The sequence below is a fragment of the Suncus etruscus genome, chromosome 4, assembly GCF_024139225.1.
Source record: "Suncus etruscus isolate mSunEtr1 chromosome 4, mSunEtr1.pri.cur, whole genome shotgun sequence".
NCBI classification, from domain to species: Eukaryota; Metazoa; Chordata; class Mammalia; order Eulipotyphla; family Soricidae; genus Suncus; species Suncus etruscus.
This window is the reverse complement of record NC_064851.1, coordinates 100,746,852-100,764,086: the sequence shown is the minus strand read 5'-3', so window position 1 is coordinate 100,764,086 and position 17,235 is coordinate 100,746,852. Positions and strand designations below refer to the sequence as shown.

At 34.4% G+C, this 17,235-nt stretch overlaps 1 protein-coding gene across 1 annotated transcript in view; it reads left to right on the top strand.

The window, feature by feature from the left end:
• The window catches only part of ARHGAP18 (Rho GTPase activating protein 18), a 184,485-nt gene that overhangs the window by 86,661 nt on the left and 80,589 nt on the right, over positions 1–17,235 (top strand). Inside the window, exons 3-4 of the mRNA XM_049771105.1 lie at positions 3,669–3,904; positions 8,948–9,011. Coding sequence (XP_049627062.1) covers positions 3,669–3,904; positions 8,948–9,011 — 300 coding nt within the window. The remainder of the gene's footprint in view (positions 1–3,668; positions 3,905–8,947; positions 9,012–17,235) is intronic.

Below are 17,235 nucleotides of genomic sequence, written 5' to 3'. Positions count from 1 at the left end.
TTAAGTTTACTTAGTCTTCATATGGCTAAAATCTTGTTGGCTAAGCTAATTTAGGTACTTGGGGTTAAACTTGATTTTTGAAATCATTTTACTTCTATTTAAATTCCTTCTATGGTATCCTAGCAACATGGTTATTTGGCCTCTACAGATATAGATGAAGATAGAAAGTTCACTGTTTTGCAGTGATACTATTTTTCTATTGATTAACCTGGCTTTATGTACTAATTGACTAGACTATTCTATGCTATCTTTTATTTTCTGCTATAGTTTTGTCCTTTGTAAAGGCACTTTATATTTATTTATTGGGGCAGGAGGTTATGGGCTGTACCTGACAGTGCTACTCCTGGTAGTGCTTTGGGGATCATTTAGGGTGTGAGTAATTTAGGGTGTCAGAAATGGTATCAGCCATGTGCAAGGCAAGTGCAATAAACTCTGCACTATCTCTCTGGCCCCTGTAGTATTTTTAACAGCAGCCCTTAAAATAGTTGTGTGTACTTAATTTAGTTTCTAGTAAAGTCCTTTGTAGAAAAAAAAAGATATCAATAAACTTGTCCTTATGGAGGATTTTCAGACCTATTCTAGTGCTGGTTATTTTTCTAAGTAGCATATTTGATTGAATAGAATGATGAAGGTATAGTCAGATTACTTATGCATGAACAGTGAAACCTGGAATTAACATTTTTGCTTCTGAATTTATTCTTATATGTGGACAATAATTTCTCTCAAGACCTAAATAATGTATTTCCTACATATATTCTATTTACATTTATCCTTGTATTTCTTCTAGCAAACATAGTATCTACTACTGCACTTATATTATTGTATAAATATGGAAAAACGGGGCCAGAGCGATGGTGCAGTGGTAGGGTGTTTGCCTTGCACGTGACTGACCCAGTACAGACCACGGTTTGATCACCCGGCGTCCCATATGGTCCCCCAAGCCAGGAACAAGTTCTGAGCTCATAGCCAGGAATAACCCCTGAGTGTCACCAGGTGTGGCCCCTCCAAAGAAATAATATATGGAAAAACTCTGCTTTTCTCCTTTAGAAATTCAGAATTTTCCAATTTCTTAAATTTAAACACTTAATTCTTTTTTCTCAGTTTTGATTTGTTATGCGTTTTCTTTCTGTCTTAGTATTTATTTATGCCTTTATGTATAAGTTGGTAGAAATGCCCCAAACTGAGAAGTATAGTTGCAGTCTGATAGTTCCTTAAGTAGTAATCAAATGCTCAAGGATTATTTCCTAAGATTTAGGATTTAATTTTTTATTTTTGTTCTTTATTTTCTGCTTACTTTGGGCCACAAATCTCTCTATGCTCAGAGCTTTCTCTTGGCAGAACTCGGGGTACTGCATGTGGTGCTGAGGATCCCACCAAACCTGGATCAAATGCCTAAATCCATGTATCTTTCCAGCCCAGGATTGAGTTTTTAAAGCAGTCAAGTCTATATAAATAATATTTTATTTAGCTATATTATTATTTAAAATAACTTTAAAAATAAACCTTGTTGGGCCGGAGCAGTGGCACAAGAGTAAGGCATTTGCCTTGCACGTTAGCCTAGGATGAACTGCAGTTCGATCCCCCTGCATCCCATATGGTTCCCCCAAGCCAGGAGCGATTTCTGAGCACATAGCTAGGAGTAACCCCTGAATGTCACTGGGTATGGCCCCAAAACAAACAAACAAACAAACAAACAAAAAACAAACCTTGGTTTATTTAATAATAACACTTGTTTGGTTTAGGTTCTCTTGCATTTTTACTTTCTTATTCTTTCTCAAATATGTTACTTAATAAAGCCAAATTATTTGTATTAATTGCAGTACCTACTTTTTAAGAAATATTTTTTGGATTTTGGAACACATCCAAGAAGCTCAGGCATTATTCCTGGATCTACACTCAGGAATCACTCTTCGAAGTGCTTGAGGGATCTAACCTGGATCAGTAGCATGCAAGCCTAGTACCTTACCTGCTGTCCTCTTGCTCCAGCCTCTTCTCTTTTTGTCTCAGTGTTTTAATATGGAAGCAGTGTATCTATAGTCTTCTAAATAAGGAGAAAATAGTCTATAAACATGAACTTTCATAATAAGTACATATGTTGATGATGATTTTATAATTCTCTAAGATGGAAAAGAATGCTCAGATTTGTATACATAATGTGACTATTAAGAATTTATAATGTTTCTACATTCCCTTTTCTTTGAATGTAAATTGTTTTCTTTTACCTTTAAATGGGAAAATTGACAATATTATAATATTGTTTACTTTCCTTATTGAGTCAATAATTGGGTTTTTATTCTGGTAATTTAGTTTTACACATCGACCTTGTAGCTCCACTGCAATAACTTTTGTAATAATAATTGAATATGTTAGTAAACTGTTTATGGTGCCTGACATGAAAAATGCCAGAATTACATTATATTTCTTGAAAGCAAAGTTATAAAATCTTGATTTCTGCACTCAAGAATTTTTTTTTTTGACCACCATCAGGCGGTACTCACAGGTTACTCTTGGCTCAGCACTCAGAAATCGCCTGTGGGATGCTGGGAATTGACCCGGGTACATCCTGGGTTGGCCATGTGCAAGGCAAACATCCTGTGCTATTCCTCTGGCCTCCCTACACTGAGGTATTTTATACAGAGTAGAAGGATAAATAAGCAAGCCTTTCATTTCAGTCACCCATAAGGTGATACAAGCTATAACTGTGCTTTGCAAAGATTTTTCCATATAGTATTCTTATGTTTAAATATGTTGCTACTAGGACAGCATCTGTTCTTTAGTATATGGATGAGTAAGAGTTGGCTTAAGGCTAAGCAACTTGTTCCAAATGACCTGGTTCTCTGAGTGCAAAAAGGTATATGGACACAAGATTGTTGCATCACACAACATACTCTCTTATTTTCCTTTTTAAATTTAGTACTTGGAATGAAGTTATCCTCATTTTCTTATTTTCCTATATTTCACCTTTGCATTTTTCTTTGATTATGCCCTATCTACTTTACTATTTATTGCTTTGTGATTTTTTTAATCATTGCGATTCTTTATTAGTTAATGCAATTCTCTAATTTTTAGTTAATGCAATTTTTTGGAAGTTCATTTTTGTAATTTGTAAAAAAAAAAAGGAAACAAATCTGTTGACTAAAGGAATTAAAAAATTAATTTGATCTTGATTGGTTCCTGATGTCCAGATGTTCTTTACTTCTTTTCTGCACCTCATGTTAGCTTCAGTGAACAGAGATAAGTAGGCTTCCCCTCAGTTAGTGTTGGATACTGCAGTAGTATTGAACTCATGCCAAAAAACAGGACTTTAATGACTACCCCAGCATTGACTTCCTTCTGTAACTTGATGGAAGTAAGTTATCTTTTCATTGCTTGCTCATCTCTGGAAAGGGAACAGTATTATCTTTCCCTAGTTAATCTTCAGGGGAATTTTGAGGTTAATTACATGTGAAGCCATTTAAAATTTTTAATTGAGTATGTATGAAATAGATCTAAAATTTGATATCTTTGTGGCTGGAGTTTATGGCAGTTGTCCAAGTTTCTGATAATGATTCTCTGCACTGTGATTTGGTTGCAAAACAAGATATTCTTTAAGAATTTTTAAATAGCTTAAAAATGTGAAAGTTCTCCAAGTTAGTGACTTATGGACTATTTTTTCCTTATGGTCTTAGAAGGAGAACTGGAAGAAGAGTGGCTCAAAGAAGCTGGTTTGTACAATCTGTTTGGCGAGTCTGCTGGAGACCCTCAAGAAAGTATGGTGTTTTTATCTACTCTGACCCGGACCCAGGCAGCAGCTGTTCAGAAGCGGGTAGAAACTGTCTCTCAGACCTTGAGGAAAAAAAACAAACAGTACCAGATCCCTGATGTCAGAGACATATTTGCTCAACAGAGAGACTCAAAAGAAAATGTAAGGTGTAGTTTTTATTATTATTATTATTATTATTATTATTATTATTATTATTATTATTATTATTATTATGTTTAAGTAAAGGGATAATTGGCTAGAGTTAACCGAACTCAGTCATTGTAATTTAAATCATTCAAAAAAAATTTAATGAGCACTGACTGTGTCAGGTACTAAAGTCCCATGCTGGCCAAGGTCAGGAGGGATTTGATCCTTGTCTCTAGAAATTATACTGATGGGGCAGAAAATTAAAGGCTCAGTATGGTAATTCTTACATTAAGTGTCTTTATAATATTAGAAGTGATTTTGCCCTTCCAGTGACATAAACATTTTTTTGTATAGAAAAGTATATGGGAGGGGTTTTCTCCCACCTATGAACACTTAAAGATGTAGTTGTTTTTCCCTCTACTCATCAGGAGATCACTAAAAGTGGAATCCGAGGAAGCTAATTGCAACTGAATTACAAAGCGGCAGTTATGAGCCTGAAATAATTTCTCTGTTGTGTTTAGTTCATAGCATGGTACCTAGAAAATAAAAAATCGGAGCAAATATTTGTCAAGATAATTAATGTATTAATGGGAGCAGTTGGAATTTTGGTAGTGACTAAGAGCCTGGTGAAAGGATATCAAGGAAGGCATGACACAAGTAGGAGACCTTTGTGACCTCAAAACAGTGCTATTCAAAATAGCTGGATGAAGCTCTTTATTGTCAACAAGGACATAAAGGTCTTTCACAGAATATTAATACCATCTTTTGTCCTTCAGGAAAATTTTGCTACAGGAAAAAAAAATAGTGTTCTGAGGGTCAAAGTTGACAGTCTGACCTGTCCTTAGATGACACTTCGATTTAATGGCCTAGAAGACCCAGAGAGCACACAAAATAAACTTGAACTATAATTCAGTGATCATGACAACATTAATGATTCCTTCAACCCCTACTGAGCACTTAAAATTCTAACTACTTTCTATGCTTTATCTTGTTCAACCCTCATATCTCTCATGTGAGAAAAATATCATTTTCATTGTGGGCCAAAGTTTACAGTCTTTAGGTAGTTTGCTCAGTGTCCTAGAAGAGTAAACTCAAATTTGTTCAAGTTTATGCTTTTAACCACTCTGCACCCTCCTATAGTTGGATTTCCACACATCATTCTGATATGTAACTGAAAGGTTCTTTATGCTACAAAGAAAGAATAATAATGCTTTTTTAAGGGTCATTAAAGGAGGCTAGGGAATGAAAGAAATTTTTGCTTAATTAATCATTTGACTTTGTGGATGTGAGGTTTTTCCAACAAATACTTTTTTGTGTTTGTTTGTTTTGATTTTTTGGCTACACCCAGTGGTGCTCAGAGATTACTCCTGAATCTGAGCTCAGAAATCACTCCTGGTTTGGGGAACCATATGGGGTGCCTGGGAGCGAACCCAGGTTTGTCATGCACAGCTGCATGCAAGGCAAATGCTCTACTGCTGTGCTGCCACTCTGGCCCCACCAACAAATCCTTTGTAGTTGCAGATTTCCATGGTTAATTGTGGGTAAAATCTATTTTATTTTTGAGAGTGAACTGCTCTAGACAGATTTCTTGCCATTGTTAAAAGTTTTCTAACCACCTAGTGGTTATTTGGGATATTCATGGGAGTTGAATAACTGGACTAAGTTTCCAGCTGTATAGAAATCAATGTAAGGAAATACAGTAATATGACATTTCCTTTTCAATTAGAAAAACCTTTCTTAGGGAACTAAGAAAAAGTAAAAAGAAAGAGGAAGTAGAGCTGAGCCTTAACAAAATATTCACTGAGGAATTATTGCCAACCTTGGAAAGTATGCTGCTACTTGGTTGTAGAAAAAAACTTTTTTTAAGCAAATTTCTGGTATTGCATATATTACCTGTTTCTTATTCAAGGTAACTGGTGAATTTCATTATATGATGGAGTCATTAAGAGAGAAATATCACAAATAAAAATGGTTAGCCACAGATATATAGTACATGGGTTAAAGCACTTATTTTGCATTCAGTGGATGGACCATGGTTCATTCCCTGGTACCACATATGGTCCTTCATGCATCACCAGCAGTCACTTCTGTACACTATGTTAGCAATAACCCCCAGGTCTTTGTGTGATCCCAAAACTCAATAAAATAAAACAACAACATAAAACAATAAAATTGGTTTATTTACACTATGTGACTTTAACTGAAACACTATTACACATTAGAATTATACCCAGTTTTCACTTATATTCATTACAGTAATATATGTAAATAGTCAAAATCTGAAAACAATAATAAGTGACTGAATGAAAAAACCTTGGCATATGAACAATGGAATGCCACTCAGCTATAAAAAAAAAGATGAAATCATTCAGTTTGCTGCTACTTGCATGGATCTGGCAAATATCATGCTGTGTGAAGTTAGAAAGAGGGCAGCCAAAATATTTTTCATATGTGAGATATGAAGAAATGTAATAGAGGAATAACAAATGCCCAAAGGCAATAGAAACTAAAATCTGTCTTCAGTAGAAGATTGCTACAGGGAGGGGTGGGGAGAATAGGGGGTAGACTGGGATAGTATTGGAGGGAAATAAACACTCTGCCAGAGAGATTGACAATTTATCCATGGAATCCTATCATTGACAGTTTGTAAACCATGTGTCTAATAGTCCAGAAAAAAGTGCCATTAAAAATATATACCCATGCCTGCAATCAAACATCAGCCAGTCATTTTCACTTGCAGCTCTTCTGTTTTCAAATAAGTACAAATAAGTACATATGTACAAATAAGTACATACCTCCATTTTAAGGCCTTCATCATCAAGTCCTTGCTGACACAAGGAAGTATAGTATAGAAATTAACACCATCTGCACTGTCATTTTCAATTGCCAAGGAAAATGGTTTAACAACATGCTCCAAATGTGTTTCTATGTAAGATTAAACTCATTCACTGTGTTCAATCGAAGACTAGCCTTCTGTGGGCTGTGGCAGAGATTAAAAGGATGATGTTGCTTGGGAGGATGTGATGTATTACCTTTACTCCTACTTTTTAATTTATTTTTATTTATTTTTTATACTTTTTTATAGGTTGAATGGCCTCTATGTCTATGCCCCAGGGTTTTTCAAGTTGTTCATGGCCAACTTGTTTAGGTTATATATGAGGGTACAACAGGGTCCACTTTTATTTACGTAAATTTGAAATGCCATAAAAATTAAAAATACCAAGGGGAGAGTCAATGAACATGAAAGGAGTCTATAGATAATCCCATGACAATATATTCCAAGGGTAGAGATAAACCCTGTATCTCTTAGGCCAAGGGGATTCCCATTTCGGATGACCCAAATATTTACTGTGCCTATGCGGAGGGGAGGGGGGGTTTGGAGGGAAGAGCCAAAAACACTTTTTTATTTATTATTATTTTTTTAATCTAGTTTTTGTTGATTTTTTTGTTTTGGGGTAGATATTGAAGTAGTTGTCAACTTTTTAATTTATATATTTACTTTTTCTTTCTTCTTTTTTCTTCTTCCTCTTTGTGCCATATTTTCTATCTCAAGAGCATGGCAACTATGTGGTGCATATTTTTATGGCTGCAGTGCTCACTGGATATCTTATTTGATTCCACTTTTTGAACTGTTGTGGTGTTTCATCTTCTTCTTTTCCCCTTCGTCCCTCAAACCAAGGATGAGAGCCTTTAGAATGACTCTGCTCATAATCGGTGTAGTCGATTTTTACCTCATTATATTACTTTTCTCTTCCTCAAACAAAACCATATAACTTGAACTTTCTAGTCCCGCCTTCTAATTAGAGGGGGCAGTAATGGAGGCACCAAGGCCAAACAATTATAAGACCACTAAGTAATAAACTAGACACAAAAGGGACCATGCATTCTAGCAGCCCCTGGGGGGGATAGTGGAGGATATGGTAGGCAGAATGGGAGCGGATGTGGGAGGACAATTCGGTGGTGGGAATTCCCCTGATTCAATGTAAATATGTACCTGGGATATTACTGTGAACTATATGCAAGCCACTATAATTAAAATAAAATTTATATTAAAATTATTTTAACAATAATTTGGTCAAATAGCCTTTTGTGGTTGCTTAATCTAGACTCCTTTCTGCTCTCTGAATTCCTTCATTGAAAGGAGAAAGTGCTACCTGACCACATTCACTGCTAAGTGAGCTGGCCATTCTTTTACTGTGTTTATAATCTATTTCTTCAACTATTACTTCCCCAGCCCCTGATAGAAGAGCCTTTCCTTAACTGTACCCCTCTTACCTAGAAATTTAGGTTTAATCCATTTTACATTTATTGCCAGCTACTTTTCTATTTACTTAATTTTGGTTATTTCCTAAATGAAACTCCTCCTTTTTGGGGGGTTAACAGCATGAGATAGTAATTCATATGCCATCTAATTCAGCTATTTAATTCCATACTTCAGTGGTTTTTAGTAGATTCACAGATTCATAATCATCACCACAATCAATTTTAGCACATGTTCATCACCCCAATGGAAGCCTGCACCCATTACTAGTCAGTCTTGTTTTCTTCCCAGTCATCATTCTACATTTTTGTTTGTGATTTGCATGGACATTTCACAGAAAAAAATGCATAGAAGTGGCCTTTGTGGCTGGTTCCCTTTTTATTAGTAAAATGTCTAAAAGGTTTACTCATTTTGTGGCATATACCAAACCATTTTTTATTGCCATGAATATTCTATTGCATGACTAGAACATTTTATTTTTTTCCATTAATCATCTGATTATGTGAGTAGCTTTTAATAAGTTTCTCTTTATTCCTCCAAGTAAATAGCAATTCTTCAAGGCTGGAATACTGAGGTACATTTTTATATTCACTACAACTTGATATTGTGTTTTACAAGCAGTAGGTCATTAAATATTTGCTGAATGATTTTTTTCAAGATTACAACACATTTTTCTATAATTGTTGTTATTCTGAGTATGTTTTTTGTGCTATAAAGGTTAGTACTGGAATTATTTACAAAACTGTGTCTATAGTTATGCATTTGAGATGACTAAATATCTTGCTTTCTATCTTTAGGCTTCAGATGGCACTGAATTGCAGTCAGTCAGAACAAATGAAAATAAATACAAAGGAAAAGATGGTATGTTGGACCTGTTCTCTTGTATTTTCTCTTTTATTAGTATAGCAAACAGATGCAACCTTTCAAACTATTCACCTTCAAACTAACTGGGCACATTTTATTAAAATGCTAAAATGGGGCTGAGGATATAGTATAGGATTTAAGGCACTTGTCCTTAGCAGGGAGCCAGAAATAGCTCCTGAACACTACCAAATTGTAGCCCAAAATTATAGAATAAAATAAAAGTTTAAAAATAATATAAAAGAGGGGCTAGAGATATAATACAATGGCGTAAGACACTTGCACACAACCAACCCAGGTTCAATCTCTGGCATTTTATGTAATCCCTCAAAGATTGCCATGAGTAATTCCTAAGCACAGAACCAGTAATAACCCCTGAACACAGCTTGTTGTGACCTCCAAAGGAAAATATTTATACATCTGTATATATATATATATATATATATTTGAAGAAAATAAAGGGAAAAGAAAGTGTCCAAGTGGAAAATTAGAAAAGGCTAATCTTATTTCTTTGTATATACTTTTTAACATTTTTATTTCTATTTTTTGTGTCATAAGTATTAGTTTTACCTACATGTTTAGGTCTTATGTTGGAATATTTACCCATGTAATACAAATAAGAAGTCTTTGTAGCTGTTACTTGTTATTAATCTATTTTCCAGATGAGAGAATTGAGGTTCATATGTACGAATTTACTTTTGCACGACTGCATGTCTACTAAGAAGTGCCAGTGAATGTGGAACCCCATTCACAAATAAGAAATTACTCAAAAATAGATTGCTTTTCAGAAGATTTAGAAACAATTTTATGGGGTTGAAGCTATAGGTCAGCTGTTAGGACATTTGTTTTCCATGCAGTCAACCTGGATTTCAGCTCGTTTCCCATATATTCCCTGGAATTCTTCCAGGAATAGTCCCCAAACATAGGGCCAGCAGTAAGCTTTCAGTATTGAGAAGTGTGGCTCAAAGAGGCAAAAAAAAAAAAAAAGTTTAGAACAGTTGTTTTTTTTTATTTATTTTTTGTTTGTTTGTTTGGTTTTTGGGTCACACCTGGTGATGGTACTTAGGAGTTACTCCTGGCTCTGCACTCAGAAATCGCTCCTGGCAGGCACAGGGGACCATATGGGATGCCGAGATTCAAACCACCATCCGTCCTAGGTTAGCTGTGTGCAAGGCAAATGCCCTACCTCTGTGCTATCTCTCAGGCCCCAGTTTAGAACTGTTTTAAAGTACAAGTAAGATTTTTGTTTGACAATTTGATTGTCAAACTTTTGTATGTTTTTCTTATATCATGTTTTATCATTCTTTTATCATTGTTTTCCTTTTCTGTTATTTCAAAAAAATGGATTCAAAATTCAAGATGTAAATGAAAATAAACATTAAAACTTCAATATTATTTATTAAAAATAAGTCATATCTATTTAATCTGTTTACCTAAGGAAAGGTTATTGTATATTTGAGTTAAAAAATTGTAATCTCAGGGGCAGAGAGATAGTTTAAAGGGGTGGAACACATTTTTTGCTCCAGGTGGTAGCCCTTTAGTTTGATCCCAGGCACCACATGGTCCCCTAAGCATTGCTAGGGTTGACCTCTGTGAACTGTGCTTAGAGAAACAAGGATTGTTTGCCAGACTTTTTCACTTCAAATATAAACTTGGTCCAAGGAGATAAAGTAGAGCAGTAGAGCACATACCTAGCATACGTGACTATCTTAGTTCAATGTTCAGTACCCCTGAGCAACATTACCAGGAAAAGTTCTGATTAAAAAAAAAAAGAATAAAATAACCTGTGATACTATTTAACAAACTATAAAAAAAGATGGCCTGTGGCTACTAGATTCATGCTCAGAAACTTGTGCTTTTCTCTTGTTTATGTTCTTAGTCAATACCTGGAGTATTCATCCTTTATGTGGATGTATTTTCATTGAGAGTATTAGAGAAGGAAGTTTATATAAACTGTGTGGGGAAATGTTTTCAATTGTTAAAAAAAACAAGGGGCCGGAGAGATAGCATGGAGGTAAGGCGTTTGCCTTTCATGCAGGAGGTCATCGGTTCGAATCCCGGTGCCCCATATGGTCCCCCGTGCCTGCCAGGAGCTATTTCTGAGCAGAGAGCCAGGAGTAACCCCTGAGCACCGCCGGGTGTGGCCCAAAAAAAAAACAAAAAACAGGACTTAGTTCAGGACATCATGGGAATATGAAATATCTAATAATGCTACTTTTTCCTCTGTAATTCACAACTTCTTCCTCTACCTACTATATGTGTGTTTATCCCTATATATACAACAGAAATTTATATTTGCTTGTATATGTACATATATATTTATATATACATGTATGTACAGATCTATGTTTTCTTAAATATTTCCTTTTTAATATTCTGTGGAGATTTTTTAAGTGGCATGTTTTACCATAAGAGTGAATGACTGGGTGCTTTCCAAATCTATGCTCTAGCAAAAGTTGAAGTGGCATGCAAGCTGGAATGATCAGTCCTGTTTTGCTAGAAAGTTGGGTCATCAAGAGAGACAGATGAACCTTTTGTGCCAATGTCAATATGTTTTGGGCTTTGGGAAAAATTGACTAGCAATTGCTAAATGAATACTGAGGAAAACATTGTCCCTTTTTGATGTTTTTCTCCTTTGCCAGAAATGGTGATATAGGCTATATAAACAGAAGTTCTAGAAGATCCATTTGTTATATGAGTACTTTCCAGTGTGGCTTGCAGCAGGCAAGTAAAAGGTGACAATCTTAATGCCTGCTTTACATCTGCTTTTGCTGGAATGCTATGATGTGGGCATAGAGCCTCCAGAGTAGTAAGAATGCCATCCAAGTTACTGAGTATTGCTACTGCACCTGTTCTCAGTAATGCCATGCTCTTCCAGTAGCCAGTGAATTAACCAGTGTTACGCAAACATTGGAAGGTACAAAATGAAATGCATGACAATATTAGACTTCATAAATGGAGCTTCTATTTTGCACAAAATACAAACGCGTGGGTAATATAGCCCATTGTATATGTTTTATTTATACTTGGAATTTCAAAAATCCTTATTCTTAATAAAAAAGCTATCAAGTTTTTTTATTTTTTTAATTTTTTTATTTTTACATATTGTTGACAATATTATTTTAGGTGCATATTTACATAAAATCAAGGGGTATTCCCATCTCCAGATTGTCTTCCCTATACCTCCATTTTTGTCCTCCCTCCCATTTCCTCTTCCCTCACCCCCAGGGCGGCTAGATATCAAGTTTTAATGTGGAAAAGTTTGTTCCATTTCCAATAAATCAGTTAAGTATAAGTCATAGGTTTTGTTAAATTATATAACTGTATAAATGACCACATATCTTAAAAATGAATATTATTAATAATGCCTAATATCTTAATACTGATCATATAATGTCGGTGTCTATTTTCTTACTTTCTTTTGTATTTTATTGAGCAGGGGCAATTTCTTAAATGGCACTGATGATCCCTATGATATTTTAAATAATTCAGAAATAGAAGGAGTTTTATAAATTATTTGTGCCCCAATACTATTTTTCACTTTAAGAAAAGGAGCTATTAAACAATCTATATTACTTATGCTATCAAAATTTAATAAATAAAAGATTTATTTAGCATCTTCTGTTGACCATTTTTCTCTCTGAGAATAGATATTTATTTATGTATTTTTAAACTATAGACTTTTATTTTCTTTTAATTTGAGCACCATAATTACAAACAAGCTTGTAGTTGAGCCTCAAAGAAAGAACACCCCCTTTACCAGTGCAAATTCTCACCACCAGTGCCCCCTTATTCCCTCTTTCCCCACCCTCTGCCTATATCTGATATTGAGAATAGATATTTAATTCATTATTTTCATTATAATTTTTCTTATAGCAATAGCCCTCATTACTCCTGAAAGCTGTTTATCTTTTAATCAGCCTTAGCTTTACTTCCATTTGAATTTTATGTTCTAATATAATTAATTTAATTTTTGGTCATATTTTAAAGTAACTTCTTATAAAAATATGTTCTAACTTGATTATAATTTATTCAGTTTTAAACTTAGCACAGGGCATTTGCTGGTGTTTTTTGTAACTTTGACATGGAATGTTAAGGAAAAAAAGGAAATAGTATTATAATTCTTGGAGTAGGATAATTTACTCTATGGTGCTTTGCTTCTGTGAGGTCCAGGTTTCAATACTCACTCCATTCCCCATTTTGCCACCAAAGTGATCACCAACTATCATTTCTGGAAAGGTTCTTTTTTAAAAATTTGTCAATTTTTATTTTTGGAAGACGAATCTCTCAAGAGGTATTTCAGGCTTGGTAGTACTTTGGGATAGATACCTGGTTCAGTGGTATCTGATCAAATTCAGGGCCTTGCACATATATTCATGCCAAATTTGTGACTTTTCAGAAAGATGGATTTTAATGAAAGAAAACAGTTAAACTTTAATTCCTTTCAGAATGGTTTCCTAGATAAACAGCACACCTGGGAAAAGCTAAAACTGTTTTCACATCTAAGTTAATAATTTAAAATTTGCAAAAGGTTGAGTTATCCTAATTCAAAAATCCACAAAAGAAGGAATAAAGTAAAATAAAAGGGAGAAATAAAATAAATTAAAAGAAGGAAATAAAATAAAATAAAGATGTTTTCAATTTTAGCATTGACCTTGGCATGCTTTAACTTATTCTCTGAACTGTGTGGTACTAGGTGGACCAGAAGTATAACCTCTGGGCCCACTGTAAACGGAAATGTAGCACTTCTCATTCAAATATTAGTTCAGCATTAACAAAACATTTATTTAATCCATCATGGAACCTGTGATTGCTACCTAAACCCACAAAGCCCATCAGTTTATTGAATGAGTGACTCAGGCTTGGTTTATATTTGCTTTTTGTTACAATTAAAGTTGTGTTTCTTTAGATATTGTATATTTGGGGCCAGATTAATATTACATCTAAAGGGACATTTGTTTTGTCTATAATGCACCCAAGTCTCATCCCCAGCATCTCATAGGATTTCCCAAGCACTTGCAGGTGTGGCCCAGAAAATTTAAAACAACAGAAGTTAACTACATGACCGAAAGCACTTTTCTGAAGTCAACAGATGTTTTAATAGTATTTATATATTGATTGAGATTTTAAAGTTTCATCAGCTCCTATCACTTTGTCAAGTTAGAAGCATGTCAATGTGTTGTGCAATTTAATTTGCAATTTAGTGAATCTGATGACTAGAGTGAGAAAATAACAGGTATTCCTGTCCTTGATGCTAAGGTATGAGTTTGTTTAAAATCAATAGTGTACAAAATAAATTAGAAATATTTTCTTTAAGGCTTAATGCTTGTGTTTTTAGCAGAGTCTTTCAGAAACATTATCTTCTGGAGAATTAACAATAACAAATGTAAATCTATTAAACCCCAGAAATGTGGAATGGATTTTTATATTAATATTGAGAGTTAACTAGGTTGAAAGTTGTAGGAGCTTTTTTGTCTTTATAATTAGGTACAACTCCTGTTATTTCCTGTACCAGATGCCTCCTCTAGACTGGACTTCACGCCAATAAGTTTTTGGCATTAATCCTTAATTTAGAAATTTTACTATAGCAGTAGGTAACATTTCAGAAGGGAAATACAGAACATGTAAAAAAGCTAATTTAGGATTTGTGGCTCTGTGAGGAGATTGTGTGGTACATAGCAAGACTTTTTTTTTAATTTTAGCACAATTAAAAGAGTTATTCAGAGGTGAGTTTTAGACAAAAATTGTTTAAGCACTGATCTCACCATCAATATAAAAATTTTCCTCCACCAATTTTCCCATCCCAGATTTCCTTTCCTCTCTCTCTCCCCATCAGCCTGCCATCTTGTCAGTTTCCTTCATTTTTTTTCTGTTAAAGTTTGGATTTAATGATATCAGAACTGTTGACTTTGGTTTTGTTTTGGATATTTTCCTCTATGACTCCTTAACACCACTGATGCACCTGATTCCTGTTGACCCACTGACCCACTGACCCCTGCTCTTAGTGATCCCTCCCTCTCCTCTCTCATTTCCCTCCAATCTATTTCTTTCCTATTCCCCAAGGCTAAGGATGATTTCAACATACTAGCTTTAAATCATTGCATTCCCACATCTGGTTATTCTAAATAGTACATATGTGATGTCATCCTGTGTGTATTCTTCTGGCTTATTTCATTTTTTTTTTAGTTTCTTCAATTTACCAAAGTAAAGATGCTCATAGTAAGTTCTCATGATGCCTGGGTTTTCTGGAGGTTCTATGGTAATTTCTTTCCTTTTGTTTCTAATCCAATTTATTTGAGAACTTTCTTTTTTTTTCCTCTTGTGAATCTAGCCATGGTTTTTTTTTTTTCTTGTTTATTTTTTTCAAAGACAGTTCTTGGTTTCATTGATTATTTATTTTTATTACTTTCTTGTTTTCTATATCATTGATTTCCACTCTAGTTTTTATTTACGTTCTTCTGTTTCTCATTCTGTATTTATTTTTTGTTTGTTGTCCAGAGAGGTAAACTCAGCATTTAGATTATTGATTTTATTTTATTTTATTATTATTTTTTTTTTTTTTTGGCTCACACCCGGCAGCTCTCAGGAGTTACTCCTAGCTCTATGCTCAGAAATCGCTCCTGGCAGGCTCGGGGGACCATATGGGTTGCTGGTATTCAAACCACTGTTCTTCTGCATGAAAGACAAACACCTTACCTCCATGCTATATCTCCAGCCCCTGATTTCATCATTTTTACTTTCCTTATTGAGGCCTATCTTGCCTCGTAAATTTTGCTTTTGCTGTGTTCAATAGATTTTCATACCTTCTTTCTTCCTTATCAGTAGTCAACATTGTTTTATTTCTTCTTTCTATAAAAATATCTTTATTTAAACACCATGATTGCAAGTATGATTGTAGTTGGATATATATATATATATATATATATAACCATATATATTTATATATATTAAAAATACTTCCCTTCACCAGTACAACTTACCTTCCACCAATGCCCTCCATATCCCTCCTCTCCCATCCCTTGCCTGTATTCACAATGTGAATTCTATTTCTCTCATTCACTACCATTGTCATGGTAGTTGTCAGTGTAGTTATTTTTCTAACTGAACTCACCACTCTTTGTGGTAAGCTTCATATCATGGACTAGACCTTCCAGCCCTCATGATTCACCTGTTTAGCAACATTTAGTTTAGTTATCAGATTTCCTCCACATCTTTTTATGGTTGCTTTCTATCTTGAAGCTTTTGTGATCTAATATGATATGCTATGATCTAATATGATATCTAATATGGTATGCTTCTAATACTTATGAATTTTAAATGTAAGTTTAATTTATGTCCTAAAATGTTATCTATCCTGGATAATGTTCTATTAGCAATAAATAAGATTGTGTATTCTGCTTTTTGAAAATGGAAAGTCTTTTTAGTTCTTCATGTAGGGCTCTTGTTTCTTTATTGATATTCTGTCCAGTTGAATTATCAGTGGTGACAGTGACATATTGATGTCTACCACTCCTATTATTTTTACATGCAAATATATCTCTAGGTTTGTTAGAAGAAACCTTACAAACATTAGTGACCCAACATTTGTGTGTATATGTTGATTAGAGTTAATATTTCTTGATCTATTGCTCTCTTGATCAAAAAATAGTTTTCATCCTGTCTCTAATTTCCTTCTTTCATGCAATTTAATCTGATAAAATATGATTATTTCAGCTTTTACTTATTTGTTTTCCATTGGCTTGCATGATTGTTTTCTGCCTATTTAATCTGAACCTGTGATTGTCCTGTTTTTATTTATTTAATTATTTATTTTTGTTCGGAGGGCCACACCAAGAGGCACTTGTGTTACTCCTGGCTCTGCACTCAGAACTTAATTCCTAGCAGGCTTGGGGAACCATATAGGATGCAGAAGATCAAATCTGGGTTGACCACATGTAAGACAAATACTCTAGCTGCTGTGCTATCTCTCTGGCCCCTGTCCTGTTTTTAGATGTGTTTCCTGTAAGCAACAAATGGAATAATTTTGTTTTCTGATCCATCCTGCTACTCTGTGCCTTTTGATGGAGACTGTAGTCCATTGACATTTGGTATATTATTGATATAAAGAACTATGTTGTCATTTTCTTGCTTAAGGTGGTTGCTTCTACAATTGGCTATTTGTTTATATAGATGGCCTTATAGTAATATATTAAAATTTTGGTCATCACATATGCCATCAGTTCTT